The sequence below is a fragment of the Peromyscus californicus genome, unplaced genomic scaffold (assembly GCF_007827085.1).
Source record: "Peromyscus californicus insignis strain IS unplaced genomic scaffold, ASM782708v3 Scaffold_13__1_contigs__length_99412109, whole genome shotgun sequence".
Taxonomy (NCBI): Eukaryota; Metazoa; Chordata; class Mammalia; order Rodentia; family Cricetidae; genus Peromyscus; species Peromyscus californicus.
Genome location: NW_026294424.1, coordinates 97,925,534 through 97,944,945, shown reverse-complemented (window position 1 = coordinate 97,944,945; position 19,412 = coordinate 97,925,534). Strand labels below are relative to the sequence as shown.

The window sequence follows — 19,412 nt, the reverse complement described above, 5'->3', positions numbered from 1 at the left end:
AGATGTCTAAACAACTCCTGGTTTACTGGAACAGCTCCAGTATGTTAATTTGCCAAAAAAATTTTCCAGGAAATGAAAAAGGCACATATTTCCTATACCAAATGAATATTAGAAATTTACATAATTTAAAATGTATATATTAAATGCTTAGTTGATTTTTTTACACTCAAAATTACTTCCTCTTAAAAATAGCTTTAATTAATAAAAGATTTATTTTGAAATATAAAATAATAAATGTAAATAGCTTTCTCACTGAGACCCGTACAGTGCTGGATGTTTACCTGAGAACTGGTGAGCACAGGCTTTCTGCCAAGTCTTCGGTCATCACCTTTGTCAAATGCAGCTGTGGAAAAAAAACAAGCAATTTGTTTTTATCAGAAACATTATTATTACCAGAGAAGCCCAGGAAAAATAGAATGCCAGGAGAAAATGTTAGATTTTGATAGATATTAAAAAAAAAAACCAACTTGAAAGCAAACCAGTACACAAAACAATTTATATCACATTTTAGAATAAAGAACCTATTCTTCAATCTTATTCTCTGATCCAGAAAATTTTGTTTTTAAAGTTAATAAATGAAAATGTAAAATCATATACATTCATTTTAAAATAGAATTTTAACAAACTATAAATTTTTGAATATCTGGTTTCATTTAGTTTCTAAATTAAAAAATAATATTTTACACATAATTTAATATGAGAAAATATGCAATACTATAAAAATATTTTGCTGAAATTAAAAATATTTTCTGGTTTACAGACTGATTACAATGGTGGAAAGAGAAGAGAAACATGTGTAGTTCTGAGAACGCAGCAGGAGACAATCCTGTAACTCATCCATCCTCACTGGAGCTAAACAAAAATTCACTTTGTAAGGTTATGTGGGAATTACTGGGGGCCTCATGCTCGGCACCAGGAAAATGCAGAGAAAGAGTCTGAGGGCGAGGGCTAACGTCCAGCTTGGATTTCCAAGGTTTACAGGGCTTGAGGTTTTACTATGAAGGAATGTATTGGCACATACAATTTCTCAAATGTATTTATTTTTAGTAAACAGCTATCGAGCATCTTCTACAATGTCTGTTCCACAGGATGCACGCTACACAACAGAGCAAAGACGGGTCTGCAGCAATCCAATGACCACACAATAATACACAGAAAATAAAGAATTCTCCCATCAGTAACTCAGCAAGAGAACGTTAGAACAAAGATGAGCCACAACAGTAACCACACACAGGTCAGGCTGCACTACACCTCAACCACTTAAAATTCAAGATTACCCTGATGCAAGGAAACACAATGAGAGGTTCATATGATAATTAACTGCATGACCACAGACAATTTGTCTACGTATGTATATGAGTATGTGTAAACTTACTCAGATTTCTAATTAGTACTATAAAGAACACTGAAATTCAACTTAGTTGTGAAATCCTCTAAAAAAGAGAAAAACAAAGTTTGCTACCAATCAGAAGCGAGCTCACAGGACACCCACTGATGGGACGCTCATCTTTGCGTCTTCACATTGCAGATTTTGAAAGCTAATGTCTAAAATTCAGCACAGAAAAGTCACAAGGAAAAAGTGTTCAATTTCTAAAGGTTTGATGATTTTTATTACATGAAAAAAATTATCTTTGAAAATTGCTCTTTAAATTACATCTAGTTGCTTTAGTAAGCAGGTCTCAACATAAATATATCACTTAAGAATTTTATATAGCTGAGATATATTTTATCATACACAGCTTCCATGTTTTAGAACACTAAAATGTCTGTTCCATAAAATATAGTCTTTTACCTTAATGTCAAAATAAATAAATAAATAAAAACGTAGAGCTGCTAACATGCCAGTGTGATTTCTGAGGCACCTGCTTTAACCTAAAAATAGTCATGAAGCCATTTTAGTTCCACACCCTTAAAATTCTATTTCAATACTTTTTAAACACACACACTTTCTGATAGATGTACATCTTTTGTTTAATGCTAATGCTTCAAACCGTAACTAGTAAATGTCAGAGATCGCTGTGCGGCACCCGAGGGACCCTCCGCAGCAGCACACACTGCGTCCCTGAACCAGTCACTCGTGAAATAAAGCCATGTAATCTCAGCAAAACCACAAGAAAGGTTCTTATGAGAAAGATGGGAACCTTCATGGTGAAATATGTTTTCATAGGGGAGAGAGTATGCTTGGTGATCTGACTGTACAGATTATGTCCTTTTACACATCTAAGCTCTTCACAAGGATTTTCTTTTTTTTTTTAGCAAATTTGGCTAAAAAATATGAGGATTAAAAATTGATAATTACATACGTTTTCTAAGAACAGCAGATAAAGCATGGTTTCTCAAAGCAGCCTAATACATCATCACTAGTTTTGGGTGGCACTCCATTACTGAACAGAAGCTCACAAATGCTAATTAACCAGAATTCAGAATGCCTTCAAAATATCTGCTCTCACAAAGATGACAACAAGAAACTTCGAAGATTAACATACCTGCTTGGATTTTCTGCTGGTCATCTATGTGCATCAGTTTCCAGCCTTCTGTGTGACGAACAGCATAGAAAGACTGAACCAGGAAGGTCCACAGCTTATCACGCACAGCTTGGGTCTTGCACGTAAAGCCCTGTGTTCCAGCAACAAATCAGCAGCTGGTGAGAGCCACATTGTCATAGCAACCAGTCATTATTCCTTTCCGAATCTACTTACTCCTAAGCTAGATCAATGATGTCATCAGTTACATTTCTAAGATTATCGAGCGCATGCTATTTATGAAGGCTCACTCATTAACAGAATTTTACAGTGAACACGAAGCTGAATGCTACTCTTGAAACATTATTTTAAAATAGCAATGGGCTTTATACGAACACCTTCCACAACCTTTCACATCAACTATGACATGACAAGGTCAAATACTTTATGTGATAATAATAAATTTGATGAAACATTTTATCATTCTTGTAGAATAAAAATGCAATAATTAGTAATTATCTATTGTCACTGATTAATTGCATTTAAAAAGAACTGATATTTAAATTTTTCATTTTTCCTACTCAATCTAATTTAAAAATAAGGTTTGTTTTGAGAAAAAAGGAATTACTAATACCATAAAATAAAAGGCACTAATGATGAAAAATACTAAAATATACATTTTATACGTATAAGTTTATTATAATTATCAGAGAAAAATACCAAAGTTACATTGTGCCAGATAATTGCTAAGTCCCAAGCTGTGCTTAGAATTAAGGATCCAAACTGCCTAATTCTAAACTTTAATAAAAAGTTAATTAGAAAGCAAACATAATTGAAAAAAAAATTTTTATTAGGAAATATTCCAAATAGATACAAGAAACTGTATCAAGTCCCAAGGTGTCCAGTACCTGACTACAATGACCCGTGCAACATTCAAACTGTTTACAATATTACATATTTAATGAACTTTGTTATATTCAGTACCATTTCCTTTGTACTTTCAGAATTCAGTAACGTGTCCAGAGCCATAAGGAGGGAGCAACTATTTTCAGTGGTAATATTGTCTTCAATTGCTTTAAAAATTTTGTCCAACAGATGAGCTGTGCTGCTCATTGCTTGTGACTACAAAACACAGAATTTGACATTTAATGAAATACATGTAAAATATACAAGAAATGTTAAAGTCTAGTGTAACAGCAGTACAACTGTCACGGCTGGGTACATAACATCACCTGAAAACACATCTGCTTTTCCTTTTCTGTTCGAAGACTCCATGAGCATGCGCCACCCCCTCCATACACACACACGAGATACATGCACAGACACACACGTGCACACAGGCACATGAATGCACGTACACAAACGCACACACACATACACGCACACACAAGAGACGTGCAGACACACACACACATGCATGCCTGTACACACACACAGAGACACACAGACACACACAAACGCACACATGCACACGTGTGCACACAGAGTTTTCAGGAGCTAATATAGCCTAATAATTGAACCTAGAAATAAAGACAACATCTTTATTCAGTGACTAATTTTAGAGAAAGTAGTTCCTTATGAAAACAGAGTTTTAGAGAACCACCATCTTTACAACTTGGGTCTCTAAAATGTGCTCATGGTTGGCGTCCAACGTGGTGGCAAGAGTTTCCACCTAAAAACTGAGAAAAGATTCTAAAACGGAGCTAAAAACAGTTCCTAATTGTCTCTCTCAAATGAGCGGCAGCTGCCGGTTTGAGCTACTTGTGGGTTCCTAGCGTGTGCGCTCGACCTGCAGTATGGCGGGAATGAGGCCTCTGCAAGTGGCACATTAAGCTGCATGGTAGATTTAGCCTTTGCTAGTACAAAACAAAAAAAGAGGTTTCTGGGCTACACGCTGCTTGGATAAAAGCATAGACCTACGATAGCTCCCAGAGCTGGTGGTAAAGTACCACGCCATGTTGGGAAGCTGAGGTGGGCGGAGCCAGCAGCCACAGCTGCTGCAGCTTAAAGCAATAGATTCACAATAAGACAGATTCAAATGTAATAGTTTACAATGTGTGTAAAATATACGTAGGCTTGAAAGAGACAAAAAAAGTGATATATACAGTTATATAAACAAATACATAGTTTTAAAAAATAAAGTCTTTAAAGAGACAGTAAAATTAATATAAAAAATAAGCCACGTGAAGATGAATATTCCACAGAGAATCTGGACTGTGTTGTCTTTGGGATTTTTAACTGCAGAAAAACATTTGATTGTAAAAGCTGTTGAGTTATGCCAAAATGTATTTTTTTTTTTTTTTTTTTTTGGTTTTTCGAGACAGGGTTTCTCTGTGTAGCTTTACGCCTTTTCCTGGAACTCACTTGGTAGCCCAGGCTGGCCTCGAACTCACAGAGATCCGCCTGGCTCTGCCTCCCGAATGCTGGGATTAAAGGCGTGCGCCACCACCGCCCGGCAAAATGTATATTTTAAAGGTACCTTGACTTCAAAATTTGGATATAAGGATATGTTGCTTTGGAAAGGAGATTCTGCTTTTGTTCCCACAGAAAGCCAGAGGCTATGGATTTGTTCCAGATTAAGATACATCAGGTTTGACCAGCCAAGACCCCCTGAAAGGTGACACCAAGGCCCAGATGATCCAACATCCAGAATGGTTTCAAGGCAACTGGTTTAGACGATACAGCCTCATTGACTACTCCATGATCCTAAAATTTTGTTTCCCCAGAAGATACAGCGCCCCCTCCAGCAGGAAGTAGTAAGAGAAGCTACCCCCAAATTCCCAAATATACCAAGCTGACTTTGGAGATGTGTAAAGGTTAAAACCTTCCTTTTTAAGAAAAGAAAAGGGGAAGTGCTGTGGGATGGTCTGTATGTCAAATGTGTTGCTGATTAGTCATTAAATAAATCACTGATTGGCCAGTGGCTAGGCAGGAAGTATAGGCGGGACAAGGAGGAGAATAAAGCTGGGAAGTAGAAGGCTGAGTCAGAGAGACACTGCCAGCCGCCACGATGACAAACAGCATGTAAAGATGCCGGTAAGCCACGAGCCATGTGGCAAGGTATAGATTAATGGAAATGAATTAATTTAAGCTGTAAGAACAGTTAGCAAGAAGCCTGCCACGGCCATACAGTTTGTAACCAATATAAGTCTCTGTGTTTACTTGATCGGGTTTGAGTGGCTTGGGACTGGCAGGTGAGAGAGATTTGTCCTGACTGTGGGCCAGGCAGGAAAACTCTAGCTACACATGGTGACCAAGGAACAGAGCTGGCCCAAGTGACAATGTGCCTTGCCAGGGCACTCAAACCTGTCCCTCCTGCTTTCTCATCTGTGAGCCAAAAATCCTGTCCACCATGCTCCAAATCTGTTGCAAACATGCCATCTGCTGTGGAATTTACTTGTCAGAATATTTTAATCAAAGGCAACCTGACTTTAAAAACACTTATGTAATTAAAACCAGAACACCAAGATGGGGCTGAGTAGAACACAGCCTCTGGACACAGTACCTGTAAGAGCAAAGTGAAATTTTCACTCTCAATGATCTTTGAGAAGTTTTCTACAATAAATGCCACACACTCTTCTTGCAGCTGGGACGCCATCGACAATGCTGCTTCTGTCCACTTCACTCTGGGTAAACCCATGATTAGCTTGTCACTTTCCATCAGAAGAAAAGCAGCATTCCTGTGATTCTATAATTTGAAAAACATTTGGAAAAATTGGGTAGTATTACTATTCATAAAATAACTTCGTAAGCAAATCAAATCATTCTCATAGGGATGTTCCCTATGAGAAACACAATCCAAGGTAGCTATTATCTTTGCCCCATCTATAGAGGACTATGTGGAGTGGGTCCAGCAGCAGCTTGGCCAACAGCTCCTTGTAGCAACAGGAGCCATCTTAAGAGAATATCAGCGAAGGGTCAGCCAGTCAACCCCATCATTTTAGAAATAACCAATTATAGCTTTAGCCGTTCAGTTGTGAGATGGGTTTCTTACACAGCAATGAAATGGAAAACCGAGTACTTAACATGGATGCTGGACATTCTTTAATTACTGAGGACCGGCTTCTGCTGTGGGATGTTCTGTATGGCAAATGTGTTGCTGATTAGTCAATAAATAAAACACTGATTGGCCATTGGCTAGGCGGGAAGTGTAGGCGGGGCAAGGAGGAGAATAAAGCTGGGAAGTGGAAGGCTGAGTCAGAGAGACACTGCCAGCCACCACAATGAGAAACAGCATGTGAAGATGCCGGTAAGCCACGAGCCATGTGGCAAGGTACAGATTAATGGAAATGGATTAATTTAAGCTGTAAGAGCAGTTGGCAAGAAGCCTGCCATGGCCATACAGTTTGTGGGCAATGTAGGTCTCTGTGTTTTCTTGGTCGGGTCTGAGCGGCTGTGGGACTGGCAGGTGATTTGTCCTGACTGTGGACCAGGCAGGAAAACTCTAGCTACAGGCTTCCCTGATCCTTACACCTTTACCACATACTTTTTGTACATGCTATCAGAAAACTTGTCCCTTTTCTTTAAAGCACTTAATTCAGATAAGATTATTTAAATATGAACATAACATCTGTACTATATGTTCAACATCTGGTTTTGCTTACTGCTGTACTGTAGGGCCTACTACAGAATGGGTCAATACAGAAACTCTATGTTCATTAGGTTTTTACTATTCTCAGCCTTAAACAGGATACCCAAACCACCTACTCCAAGGCTCACGGTACATCACTCAAGAGGGGGTAGAAAGAATGTGAGAGCTGCATGGCCATGGTACTAATAAATTCACAGCAGCTATGGCTGCTACAAGAATCCAACAAAGCTGGACCCATAAATATTCAGTCATAGATAGGGGAGGGGCTCATGGGGCCCAACCTGCCCAGGGGAGGAACTGGCAGTCCAAGGCTGCTGGAAGAGAGGAAGTCATTGTCTTCATTGAGTTACTCATGCTTCAGGACCATGTCTACACAGTTAACCCTGGGTAAACCCAGTGGGTTGCCAGGTAAAAACAAAAACAAACAGAAGGACATGAAACTGGGATGAACTTGGTGAGGAGGACCACCAGTGGGGGGGTGGGTACGAATATGACCTGAATGCATTACATACTTGTTTGAAATTGTCAAGAAATAAATTAACAAAATAAATACACAGACAGTCCTCTACTTATCTACATGGTTCCCAATGTTTTATTGTTATGTAATAATGAGTTACCTTGCATGTAATAATATTTTATACATATGTAAATAGAGATATAGGATACATTCCTAGAAATAGAGTTGATAGGTCAATACTACTTGTCTTGGATTCTACTAAAGACTGAGACTGAGAACTAGATCACCAGGAAGGAAGTGACCTCAAGGTCACCTGAACTACGATGAGGAAAGCTGGACACATTTACTAGCTACTTGTTATTCAGTGTGTGACCTGTGACACTGTATTAGCCAGAGCTTATTAGAAATACAGAATCCCTGGCTCTTCCTTTGACTTAGCGAGCTAAAGTCCACACACTTAAAATTTGTAAGTGCTTTTTATGGATTTAAAGTTTGAGAAGCACTGGTAGTCTACTGGTATATTCACGGTGGGAATGACTGGGGCTCACCTCTGTTCAGGATTTCTGAAGAATCTCTCACCTTGGGGCTCAGCAGAAAGCCAACAAAACAAAACAAACAAAAGTTCTCAGCATCTCCTGGAGAGAGACTGCGAACCTGAAGTCCTAATTCCGATGAAGGTCTTGACTGTTAACCTAACCTTTCCCTGTATGACAATGGGGTCTACCACCCCCTAGTCAACTGAGGGCCATCAGAACACAGACCACAGATATGTTAGCACTGCTAGCTTACATCTGGCTACCATAGGCTCTCTTAGAAGTTGGACAGTGTTCAGTGATTCAACTTTCTGGGGTGATGTCAGTCTCAATGACTCAGAACACTAATGGGAGTTAGTGCAGGACGCATGCCTGGGCTCACTAGGAACAAAGAAACAGGAGACTAGCAAAAGACTTGAGAAGATCACAACTTGATGGGCTGATCAGTCTCTCCAGCAGGAGGCCACTCCCCGAAGACCAGAAAAGGTGGCTGCTTTTTCTAACACAATAGAAAGTCAAGCTTGTCTAATATGCAGACACTAACACAGAATTAAGAGAAATGAAAAAAATCAACAAAGTAAGTTCTAAACAAAAAGCAAGGTGGGTCTCCAGAAACCAGTCTACACTAAATGAAGAACAGGCAGCTGAGATGCTGCAGTCACTTCCAGACCACACAAGAGTAAGCACCGTGGAAAAGCCAGTCAGTCACCCTAGAAGGCACTGTCGTACCTCACAGTAAGAAGAGCCTAATTTCTGTTCTTAAGAACATGGAAACCTTATACTGCAGTGCAGTTTAGTAAGTACACAATGGCATCACACCTAAAGAAATGCACATATCATAAAGATCTGTACTACTGAGGAGCCAGTGAGCACCTGCGACTTTGTGAGTCAGAATCTTTTCTGGTAGAACCTTGTCTCAAGGCTGACGGCTGCTGACTCATCAAGACAGTGTCTGAGGAAGACTGGGGAGACTGCTAAGTCCTTAAAATAAGACGAAAATGAGGTTTGCCACACTAGCTTCTCCTTCCAAGAGATTTCTCTGTAGAATGTGATGCTGTTTCACCTACAAATACTTTACATTTAACCACAGAACTTTTAACCTTTGAGTCAATACTCTCAAACCCTGAGAGGAAGAACTAGCATCTCATGGGGATGAGTCCCCTAACTGGTTATCTAATAAAAAGTGATCAGCCCTGAAATCATATATACAAACCGCACTAAATGGACTCAGGAGGTTGTGTGTGTGTGTGTGTGTGTGTGTGTATATATGCATCATTTACATATGATGCACTTATGCATCTCTAACCCCCCCCTCTCCCCACCACCCCATATATGTGTGTGTAACAATAATCAAAGAGGCCATCAATTTGAGAAGGGGTGAGGAATAGGGGACATTGGAGCAGTAAGGAAGAAACATTGGAGAGGCTGGGGAGAGGGAGGGGTGGGGAGAGGGAACATGGGAGGGGCTGGGAGAGGGAATATGGGAGGGGTTGAGGGAGGACAGAGAAGGAAGTGAGGCAATTATATTTTAATTAAGAAAATTTTAACAAACAAAACACTCTGTCCCTTTCTTACCAACAACATTTACGTACCATTTGAACGCTCTATCATTCTAACACTGTTCACAGCATCTGTTCTAGTAGATTCCACCTTAAAAACTGACTTTCAGGACTGGGCATGGTGGTGCACACATCTTTAATCCAAACATTCATGAAGCAGAGGCAGGCAGATTTCTGAGTTTGAGGCTAGCCTGGTCTACATAAGGAGTTCCAGGACAGCCAGGGCTGTTACACAGAAAAACCCTGGCTTGACCCCCCGCCCCCCGCCAAAAAAAAAAGAACCAACTTTCTTTGTTCATCTTAAAAATAAGCAGCGGCTACTCATTCATGAAAGTAGCATCAAGAGGTTGTAGCAATTCAGCCACTTTTCTAGACTTGATTTTTAATTTCATTTCTCTTACTATTTCTACTACATCTTCATTTATTTCCTTCACTGAGTTTTAAATCCTCCAAATCATTCAACCAGAAGGATTAGAGTATGTTTCTTCCAAATGTCTGCTAAAGCTGTGTGTATGTGCGAGTTGTGTGTGAGAGAGAAAAAGAGAGAGACACACATTCAGGTACACATACACAATAAATCTTAAAAAAAACAATAAAAAGATAAGCAGCAATGCTTATGTTAAAAACACAGTGGTGTGCTGAAATGACAGCTTTTTAGTGTGGGTCCTGGGACTCAAACTCAGGTCATTGTAATTATGCGGCAAACGTTTTACTAGCTGAACCATGTCCCCGGGACTCTGAATACTCTTAATGGCATCTAGACTGAGAAATGCTTTCCAAGTATGTTCCAAAGTCCTTTGCCTAGCCAGATGCATCAGAGGGTCACTATGTGTGGAAGCATGGTGTTATAAACCATACTTCTGAAACAGTAACACTTGAAAATAGAAATTACTCTTTGATTCTGGACCACAGAATGGATTCTGGGTTAGCAAGTATAAAACACTAATCCATCACACATCTCCATGAGAGCTTTTGGGTGAACAAGTACCAAGTACATAGTCAATGAGTAGTATTCTGGAAGGAGTATTTTCCTTTTTTTTTTTAAAAAAAAGATGTTTATTTATTTATTATGTATACAGAAGAGGGCGCCAGATCTCATTACAGATGGTTGTGAGCCACCATGCGGTTGCTGGGAATTGAACTCAGGACCTCTGGAAGAGCAGTTGGTGCTCTTAACCTCTGAGCCATCTCTCCAGCCCCTTTTCCTTCTTTTTTAAGGAAGAAGTCACTACAGTGAATTTAAAATAGTCATCAAATTATGCCACGAACAGACACTACTTCAGACTTTGTTGTTCCATTTACAGAGTGCAGGCTGCATGGGTTTGGTATAATTCTTAAGGGCCCCCAAATTTTCAGAATGGTCAACACAAGCATTAGTTTAGAGTAATCAGAGCATGAGTCCCTAACATGAGAATCAGAAAGTCATTTGATGCTTGTGGAATCCTAGATGACATCTTCTTCCAGCACAAAGCTGTGTAATCTGAACTGAAAACTGTTGATGTGGTCACCAACCAAGCATCTTAGCTAGGTCTTCTGGGTAATTTCCTAATAAGGCTCTGGCCCAGCAGCCTCTGCACCAGCAGCAAAGCTGTTTTGCTTCCTATAGCAGCATTTTACATTTCCTTATTAACTTGTCCTTTGCATCCATAACTTGGCTGCCTGGTCCAACAGGCCTGGGTTTCAGTTCCTCTTTTGTTGTTGTTTATTTCAATTCTGTTTCTGAGATAGCGTGCTGCTATGTAATTCAGGCTGGTCTCAAATGCTCAAGTGCTGGAGTTGCAGACATATACCATACACCAAGGCACCAAGGCTGTCTCGGCTTTCTTTTGACATGCTTTCTTCGAAACCCAGGCTAATCATTTCTAGCTTTTGACTTAAAGTGAGAGATCTGTGACCTTTCATTTCATTTTGATACTTATACCCATTGTAAGGTTATGAATAGGCCTATAGAATAAAAATACAATTGTAAAGAAGAAGGAGCAGCATGGTTTGATGGGCTTATTCTTCAATTCAACTCAGCTACCACTTATGAAAAATCAAAATGAAACCCATTACAAGACATTTGATTCAGTTAACACCTCCTCCAGTGTGGGTGTTAACAGATCTGCATCAGGCTCATCTCCTCTATTCCAGACGCAGCACCGTGGAGACCCGTCAGCAATCCCCCAACCTACTTCTCTAGTTTGAATCTGTTCTCTATCCCCTGGCTCAAACCACCCCTCTTCCTCCAGCCACATTTACTTTAGTCTCTGCGGTCTCACACACACACTCATTCATTCACCTATCTGACAATATACCAAGTACCTAATATATGCTGGGTACTATTTTAAGGCTGGGTCTAAATTTTAAACAAAATTGACATGACCCTAGACACTAGTATCTTTCGAATGGCAGCAATATATTTTAAACCTTCTTTGTCATTTACTGATGTAAACATAAAAGAAAACATCCCGACCATTCTTTTCTCGTCTATGAAACAGATAAAACAGTACCTGTCTTATACTAACTTTCACAAAAATAACAATATATGAACTCTAAGTGTCTGATAAAAACACTCCACTACTTAGGGGTACTACTTGTAGTTAGCAGTAAATAATGTTTCTATTGAACCGAATTACAGCTGGAGTAACTCCCTTCATGACTGGGAGTAACTACTCAACAATGAAGAAAACTAACACAAAAACAGTGACAAGTGACAAAGCCCTTTATTAGTTGAAGCTCGACATTCAGAGTCCATGAGTGGCACCTCATGGGCTACACTTGTTTTCCCAGTTAGATTTAGTCACCTGTGCCACCCAGGCTCATGTTATCATTTAACCATGAATAAATCACAGGAGCAGGGCTGCCTAGAAGTGTATGAGAGACAGACAGACAGAGACAGAGAGACAGAGAGAGACAGAGAGAGAGACAGACAGACAGAGAGACAGAGAGACAGACAGACGAGAGAGAGAGGGCGGGGGAGAGGGAGAGAGAGGGAGAGGGAGAGAGAGAGGGAGAGGGAGAGGGGGGGGGAGGGAGAGAGAGAGGGAGAGGGAGAGAGAGAGGGAAGAGACACTCCTTGTCTAAGGAAAGAGAGGCTGAAGGAGGGGACAGCTGCAGGCTCTTCAGTGTCAACAAAATGATTCAGCAAATATGCAGCAAATTGTGAAGCCAACAGCAACAGCATCTGCCTTTACCACATCTTCTCTAAATCTCACTCCACACTGCTTGAGCAGGCTAGTTTTATGTCGACCAGACACAGGCTAGCATCATTCTGCAAGAGGAAACTTCAATTAAGAAAATTCCCAGACCAGATAGGCCTGTGGTACGTTTTCTTGATTGCTAATTGTGTGGGAGGGGCCATCTCTGGGCCGGTGGTCCTGGTGCTATAGGAAAGCAGGCTGAGCAAGCTATGGAGAGCAGGCCAGCAAGCAGCACCCTCCATGGCCTCTGCATCAGCTCCTGCCTTGAGCTCCTGCCCTGACTTTCCTCAGTGATGGACTGCTGTCTAGAAAGGTCCTTCCTAAATTGGTTTTGGTTATGATGTTTTATCACAGCAATAGACAACTAACAAAAACCCCAATTTCGTGGTCACTCTAACTGGATATGGACACAGAAGGAAGCTCAGGATGTAGACTTTGTCACTGCCGGGCAAATGTTACACCACCATACAACCAAACCCTGTCAACCTGGGACCTGAATGTAACTGCGAACTGTGCTTTGCTCCCTAATGGAAAGAATAAGTCATGCTGTTCCCTAAAATGACACAGGTGTCACTCACCATACAACACACTAACCCTTTTCTAAAAGGAGAAAATAAAGACAGAGTCTGTGTATATGCTGTGTGTAATACTCTTCAAACAGACTCAGCTCTCAGGGCCTATCAACAAATATGGAGGCACAAAGTGAACTGGTACCAGCACGTCTTAGACCTTAGCAATGAAGTCACAGTTAAAATTAGGATATTTGACTACTAATCAGACAAACAGAAGAGTGTGAATACTGTACATGTGTCCTAACTGTGGCTCATTCTGGAACTGACACGGTCATTTTTTTTTTTTCTGTTTTTATAATCACCTTCCTCCACTCCTGATTCCACATTCCTTTTGATTTTAGCAGCTGCCTCTGTTGTGTGTGGCTCCTAATCTGGCAGAATGGGCTAGACTGTCATTGTTAAAAATCCTGGGTCCTTATTGTCACTGCTCATAAACTGTTATTGTTTCCTGCTGATCTGACGCACAGAACCTGGGTGTACTGCATTCCAGATGTGTTCCGATGTAGTACTCCTTATCCACACTGGAGAGTGGCAGCCCAGTCTCTCCCTAACAGCCAAGCTACTTCTTGGCTGCATGGATTTGCAGACCAGCTAGAGGAAGGCTGGTTCAACTACCAGCTCAATGGAACCCTTCCTGTCTGTGTTCCTGATGGAAGCATTCTTTTCGCTGGTGCTAAGTCTCTACATCAGCAGCGCCCAAAGTTGCATAGAGGAGAGGCAAAATTTTGCTAGTAGGTCAATAGGAACAATTCTGTGTGAGGTCAATCCCACCTCCCCATCTTGATTTCTGGGTACAGGAATTTTGACTACAAGAGAAACAGCACCTTAAATGCAAAGCTGACGTAATGCACACTGTTTCTTGGAGACACTACCTCAGCCTGGGAAAGTACTGCCACCTAGCTGGCACTGTAACGCATCTTCTAAAGGCCCTCCTCCATTCTATTAGACCAGGAGTTTCAGGGTAATAGGGAAATTTGCAAGTTCAACGAATTACACAAGCATGAATCCATTGATTTTCATTTCTGATGTGAATTTCTTAGTCAGTACTGTACTGTGTAGAATCAAAGATGATAGACAAGGAAGCCCATACATTCATGGATAGCAGTTTTAGCAGAAACACAGAGAGTTAGGAAGGTAAATTCACATCCAGAGTAAACATCTATTCTAGCAAAAACAAATGTATCTTTTCCATGAGGAAAGCTGCCTCCTGTGAACAACCTGTCACCAGGTGGTGAACCATCCCTTGAAAGAGGATGCTCCTGAGAAGGTCCAGTGTTAGGTTCTGAATCACCCTGGCGATGTCAGCTTCCCTGCACTGCGGAACCAATGCACAACCTCCATTTCTGGAACCCTTATGTTAATGGTTCTACCCCAAACTAGTGAAGTAAGCACTTGAGAGTAGCTTCAGAAGAACAGGATTTCAGGGCTGGATCTCCACTTTGGTCCTGAGTTATCTGAACTGTGACTCTCACCTTGCTTTTACAGAAACATTAACATTCAATTTCTGCATTCCAATCATTGACTAAACTACCTGATGGCGCACATAAAGCATTTAGATTATACTTACTAAGGACTGAATCAGCATACTGAGACATGTTTTCTGAATTTCAGGAGGCACATTTGCAAAGCTTCTTTCTGACCAAAACCTTGCAAAATGGCTTATAATCCAGCTGTTAAAGTAAATAATCCAAGTTAGAGTAATGAAAAAACATAAAAGTCAGTATTTTTTTCAATCATATAAGCACATATAAACCACACATTGGGACCAACCCTCACTTAATTTTATAGGCTCAAAGATGGACTTAACTATATTCACTTTCAGAAATGTAGAGGGCATAAGGTCATCATGCTCATGGATAAATATTGGAGAAACCAGGAATGTTATCACGCAGGGCTGTCTCCTCAGTGGCGGAAATAAAATATGTTTCCACCCAGAAAGCTAGGAGTGGATGTTATTAATAACCTGGTGACCTTTGCTATCTGTAGAGTCAGACCTCACCCAAATCTCCCAGAATGTCTATCCCAGACTCTCCCTCTTTAGACCTTTATCTTTAGCTCCCAGCTAATAGAACCCATCCTTAGGGGGATGTCACATGCACTTTATAGCTTGCTGACCTCTATGCTGTCTCAGTCAGAGACGACACTAGATCTTAGGCCCTTTACCTATAGAACCCACCGTCGTGGTCACATGTGGGGCGTTTACCCACCAACCCCACAGCTCCCCAGAGTTTTCTTGAGTGTGAGCAGAAAGAAATATTAGATAGAAGGATTTATTGCAGAGAATATCGCGGAGATAAACAGATAGAAAATAAAGGATAGCCTCGAGAGGGCCTGGAACCTTTTCCAACGGGCCCCGACTGTCTCTGCCCCAGGGTTTTTAATAGAGACGCCAAGGGGTGGAGCAAATGACCTCCTCCCCCAGCACAGCCAAGTGCAGACCATCTCAGACACCTGCACTCAGGCCCATGGTTCTAATCATCCTCTATGCGCACCTGCTGGATAAAGCCACGAGGAACCCGAGACGGGCTCCCACAGTCACATGTACTTTGTAAGGGAGTTTCTAAGTAGTCACACCTTAAGCTTTATTGTGCACCTGGAACTGGAATGATTCCTGCCTGGAAACTCTTTTCCAAATGGTATTGTGTTTAAATATAATTATAATAAACTGCCTGGCAGCAGACTCCCTAAGTTTGATCCAGACCGACTAAATCAGGCTGAATGGAGTTTTCATTCTCACCTCTTCATGGTTTGTTTCTCTGGCTGCCGTGATGCTTGAAGGGACTCCCACACAGAAACACATACATGTTGGTTATGTGCACATTTTTACATAGCCCTGGTTTATCTTCAATGAAACTGACCCCATGTGTCTTAAGTAACATCTAAATCCAACTTCTCAATTGGTACAACTAGTTAAGCACTTGAACTGTGTTTGAAAAAAAGGCCAAGACTAAAACTGCCCACGAATGTTAGACAGTAGGAGTATATGTTATGTATACATATATATAAAGGACACACAATAACCACGGCACTGCGTAAGGCGACTTACTTCATGCAGTCAGCAAAAAGACTTTCCACTCCAACTGAATGAGCAATAATTAGGCACTCTAGAATCGATGCCAATGTTCTGGGAACAGGCTAAAATTGACAGAAAATATCACATTCAGTCTTATTAATTTACAGAGGCTGAAAGTATTTGGTTCATAAAGAAAATCGGATTTATATACTTAAACCATAAATAAATACGTACAATTCAAAATTTGATAAATTTGAAATTTCACTTCTTAGAGATCATTATGTGAAATTAAACAATCCAGACTCAGAACAATGAGTTATACATGCTTTCTCACACATGCAGATGTGACTTTAAATTCATATACATCTGTGTGTTTCTGTAGGACATCAAAATAGAAAGGGACTACGAAAAGGATGAAGAGGTCTAAAGCGGGGCAGCAAGGGACAAGCAACCATGATGGGATGTGTATGGCATAAAGGCACTAACCTCAGGGCTCCTTGGGCCCCACTGGTCCCTGTTAACATGGACACACATCAAAGCCACCATGGTCCTCTGGCCCGCAAGCCCACCCACCCTCCACTGCTACCCCAAACCTCAGGCTGTTCCAGTTTACAGCTCCCTCCTCACCAGAGCTACCTTGTACCTGGCAATGCTTTCCTTGCCACCCTCTCTGTCCCAGGGAGGTAGCCATGGCAGCTTTGGACTCCCCCTAATGAGAGACAGCCATGTAGCAGTTTCTTATTTCCCAGAAACCTTTCTTTTCACCCAGTGAGAGGTCCGCTGAGGTGGTTTCACTGTGCTCTCATTTACACCTAACAATCTGGGAAAACCAACACTCATTTGTTAGTTGGGAGTTTATAGACTACTAAAGATGATCAACAACCTATCCCTACAGCAAACTTTGAATACTCTCTGCTTTACAAGTAGAATAAGGCTTCTTTAAAAACATTTCCTTTTTTAAAAATATTTTTATTTTATAATTAACTTTATTTCACATATCAGTCACGGATTCCCCTGTCCTCCCTCCTCCTACCCCTCAGCCCTCCCCCCCAATCCACCCCCCATTCCTACCTCCTCCAAGGCAAGGACTCCCCTGGGGAGTCAGCCCAGCCTGGTAGACTCAGACAAGGCAGGTCTAGTCCCCTCCTCCCTACACCAAGGCTGAGCAAAAGTGTCCCAGCATAGGCCCTAGGTTCCAAAAAGCCAGCTCATGCACCAAGGACAGGTCCAGGTCCCACTGCCTGGGGGCCTCCTAAATAGTTCAAGCTAATTGACTGTCTCACTTATCCAGAGGGCCTGGTCCAGTTCCATGGGGGCTCCTCAGCCATTGGTTCACAGTTCATGTGTTTCCACTAGTTTGGCTATTTGTCCCTGTGCTTTTTCCAACCACGGCCTCAATATCTCTCGCTCACACAATCCCTCCTCTCTCTCACCGACTGGACTCCCAGAGATCCACTGTCTGATGGAAGCGGATGTGGAGATCCACGGCCGAGCCCCAGGTGGAGCTCTGGGAAACATTTCCTTCTAATCAGGGCAGTGATTTCAAGCTTTTGAACTATAACCTGTTATTAACTTTATTTTTCAACTGTTAAAGTATTACATTAGTATTTAAGAACTGAACGTAGGGTTTGGGGTGTAGCTTGGCTGGTGGAAAGCTTGTCTGAAATTCATGAAGCCTTGGGTTCAAACCCTAGCACTGCATACAGCAGGCATGTGAATGTAAGCCTGTAACTCCAGTACTGAGGAGGGAAGGCAGGCGGTTACTCTTAGCTTCTCAGTGAGTTTGAGGCCAGTCCAGGCTACACGAGATCCTGTCTCAAAAACTAATAAAAATAAGTAACTGGATGTAAATATTTTGCTTTGCTCATTGATGCTTTTCTTTTTAAATTTTATTTATTCTTTAATCTTTATGTGTGTGGTGTTTTCCCTGTGAAGGCCAGAAGAGGGCGTCAGATCCCCTGGAACTGGAGTTACAGGTGGTTACGAACTGTCACATGGGTGCTGGGAATCTAGGTCCTGTGGAAGAGTAGCCAGTGCTTTTAACCAGAGTCATCTCTCCAGCCTTTTAATGCTTTTCTTAAATAAGATCCCTTTAAGATAACTGATACTCTAGGTTTTCCTAAAATCAGAAGTTACCATCATTATATACAATATATAGCGGTAATTCCATGAAATGAAATGATTTGGCTTTCTGATCCACCTCGTAAGGGACATCAGATCAGTATGGTGGAAAGGACTTGCATGCACACACTTGACAGCCTAAAAGCACCCAGATGTCTGAAAAACCATAAAGTGTGCACAAGAGTTAAAAAGTCTAGAAGTCCAATTTTGTTTAGGAAGAACCAGCCCTATGTAACACAAAATCTACTATTTAATGTATAACAAGAATAATTTCTTTTTTTTCTTTTTTGGGTTTTTCTAGACAGAGTTTCTGTGTGTAGCTTTGGTGCCTGTCCTGAATCTCACTCTGTAGCCCAGGCTGGCCTCGAACTTACAGAGATCCACCTGCTTCTGCCTCCCAAGTGCTGGGATTAAAGGTGTGCACCACCACTGCCTGGCCAACAATAATTTCTATAAAAATGACTAAAATAAAAACTACGTACTGATTACCAAGTGTTTTTATAAGGAAATGACTGGCCTCCAGTCATTTTCAGAACCTGTTTATGGAATTTGGGAAGACATAATTATAAGAAAAAAATCAGAATGCAAAGCCCACCATAACCCTACTAAGGAAGTCCAAATATGTTTAACTATATAAAATGTTGGATAGAAAATTAATGAAATGACTAAAACTAGGTTTAGTAGATCTGGAGCCAGCTGTCCATCACATGTATCCAAATGTGTTATTAGAAGTTTATGATATTTAAGTTACTGTGATGCATTAATAAAGACTGAAGTTAAAAATGGTAACATTCAAAACTTCATTTATAAAAATAGATGTTAAGTCTACAAAAGCAGTAATGTTTAAGAGCCAGCTCAGCAGAAGCAAGAATCATCTCAAATACTCAACCACACACCAGTCTACAGTAAGATGTTCCACAGA

At 40.9% G+C, this 19,412-nt stretch overlaps 1 protein-coding gene across 2 annotated transcripts in view; it reads right to left on the bottom strand.

Annotated features, from left to right (window-relative positions):
- Btbd8 (BTB domain containing 8) overlaps positions 1-19,412 on the bottom strand; it is a 70,146-nt gene that overhangs the window by 12,104 nt on the left and 38,630 nt on the right. For both annotated transcript variants that reach the window (XM_052735679.1, XM_052735680.1), the window contains 6 exons: positions 16,403-16,491; positions 14,924-15,026; positions 5,968-6,150; positions 3,447-3,584; positions 2,487-2,616; positions 282-343 (listed from right to left, as the gene is read on the bottom strand). In XM_052735679.1, the coding sequence (XP_052591639.1) occupies positions 282-343; positions 2,487-2,616; positions 3,447-3,584; positions 5,968-6,150; positions 14,924-15,026; positions 16,403-16,491 (705 nt within the window). The remainder of the gene's footprint in view (positions 1-281; positions 344-2,486; positions 2,617-3,446; positions 3,585-5,967; positions 6,151-14,923; positions 15,027-16,402; positions 16,492-19,412) is intronic.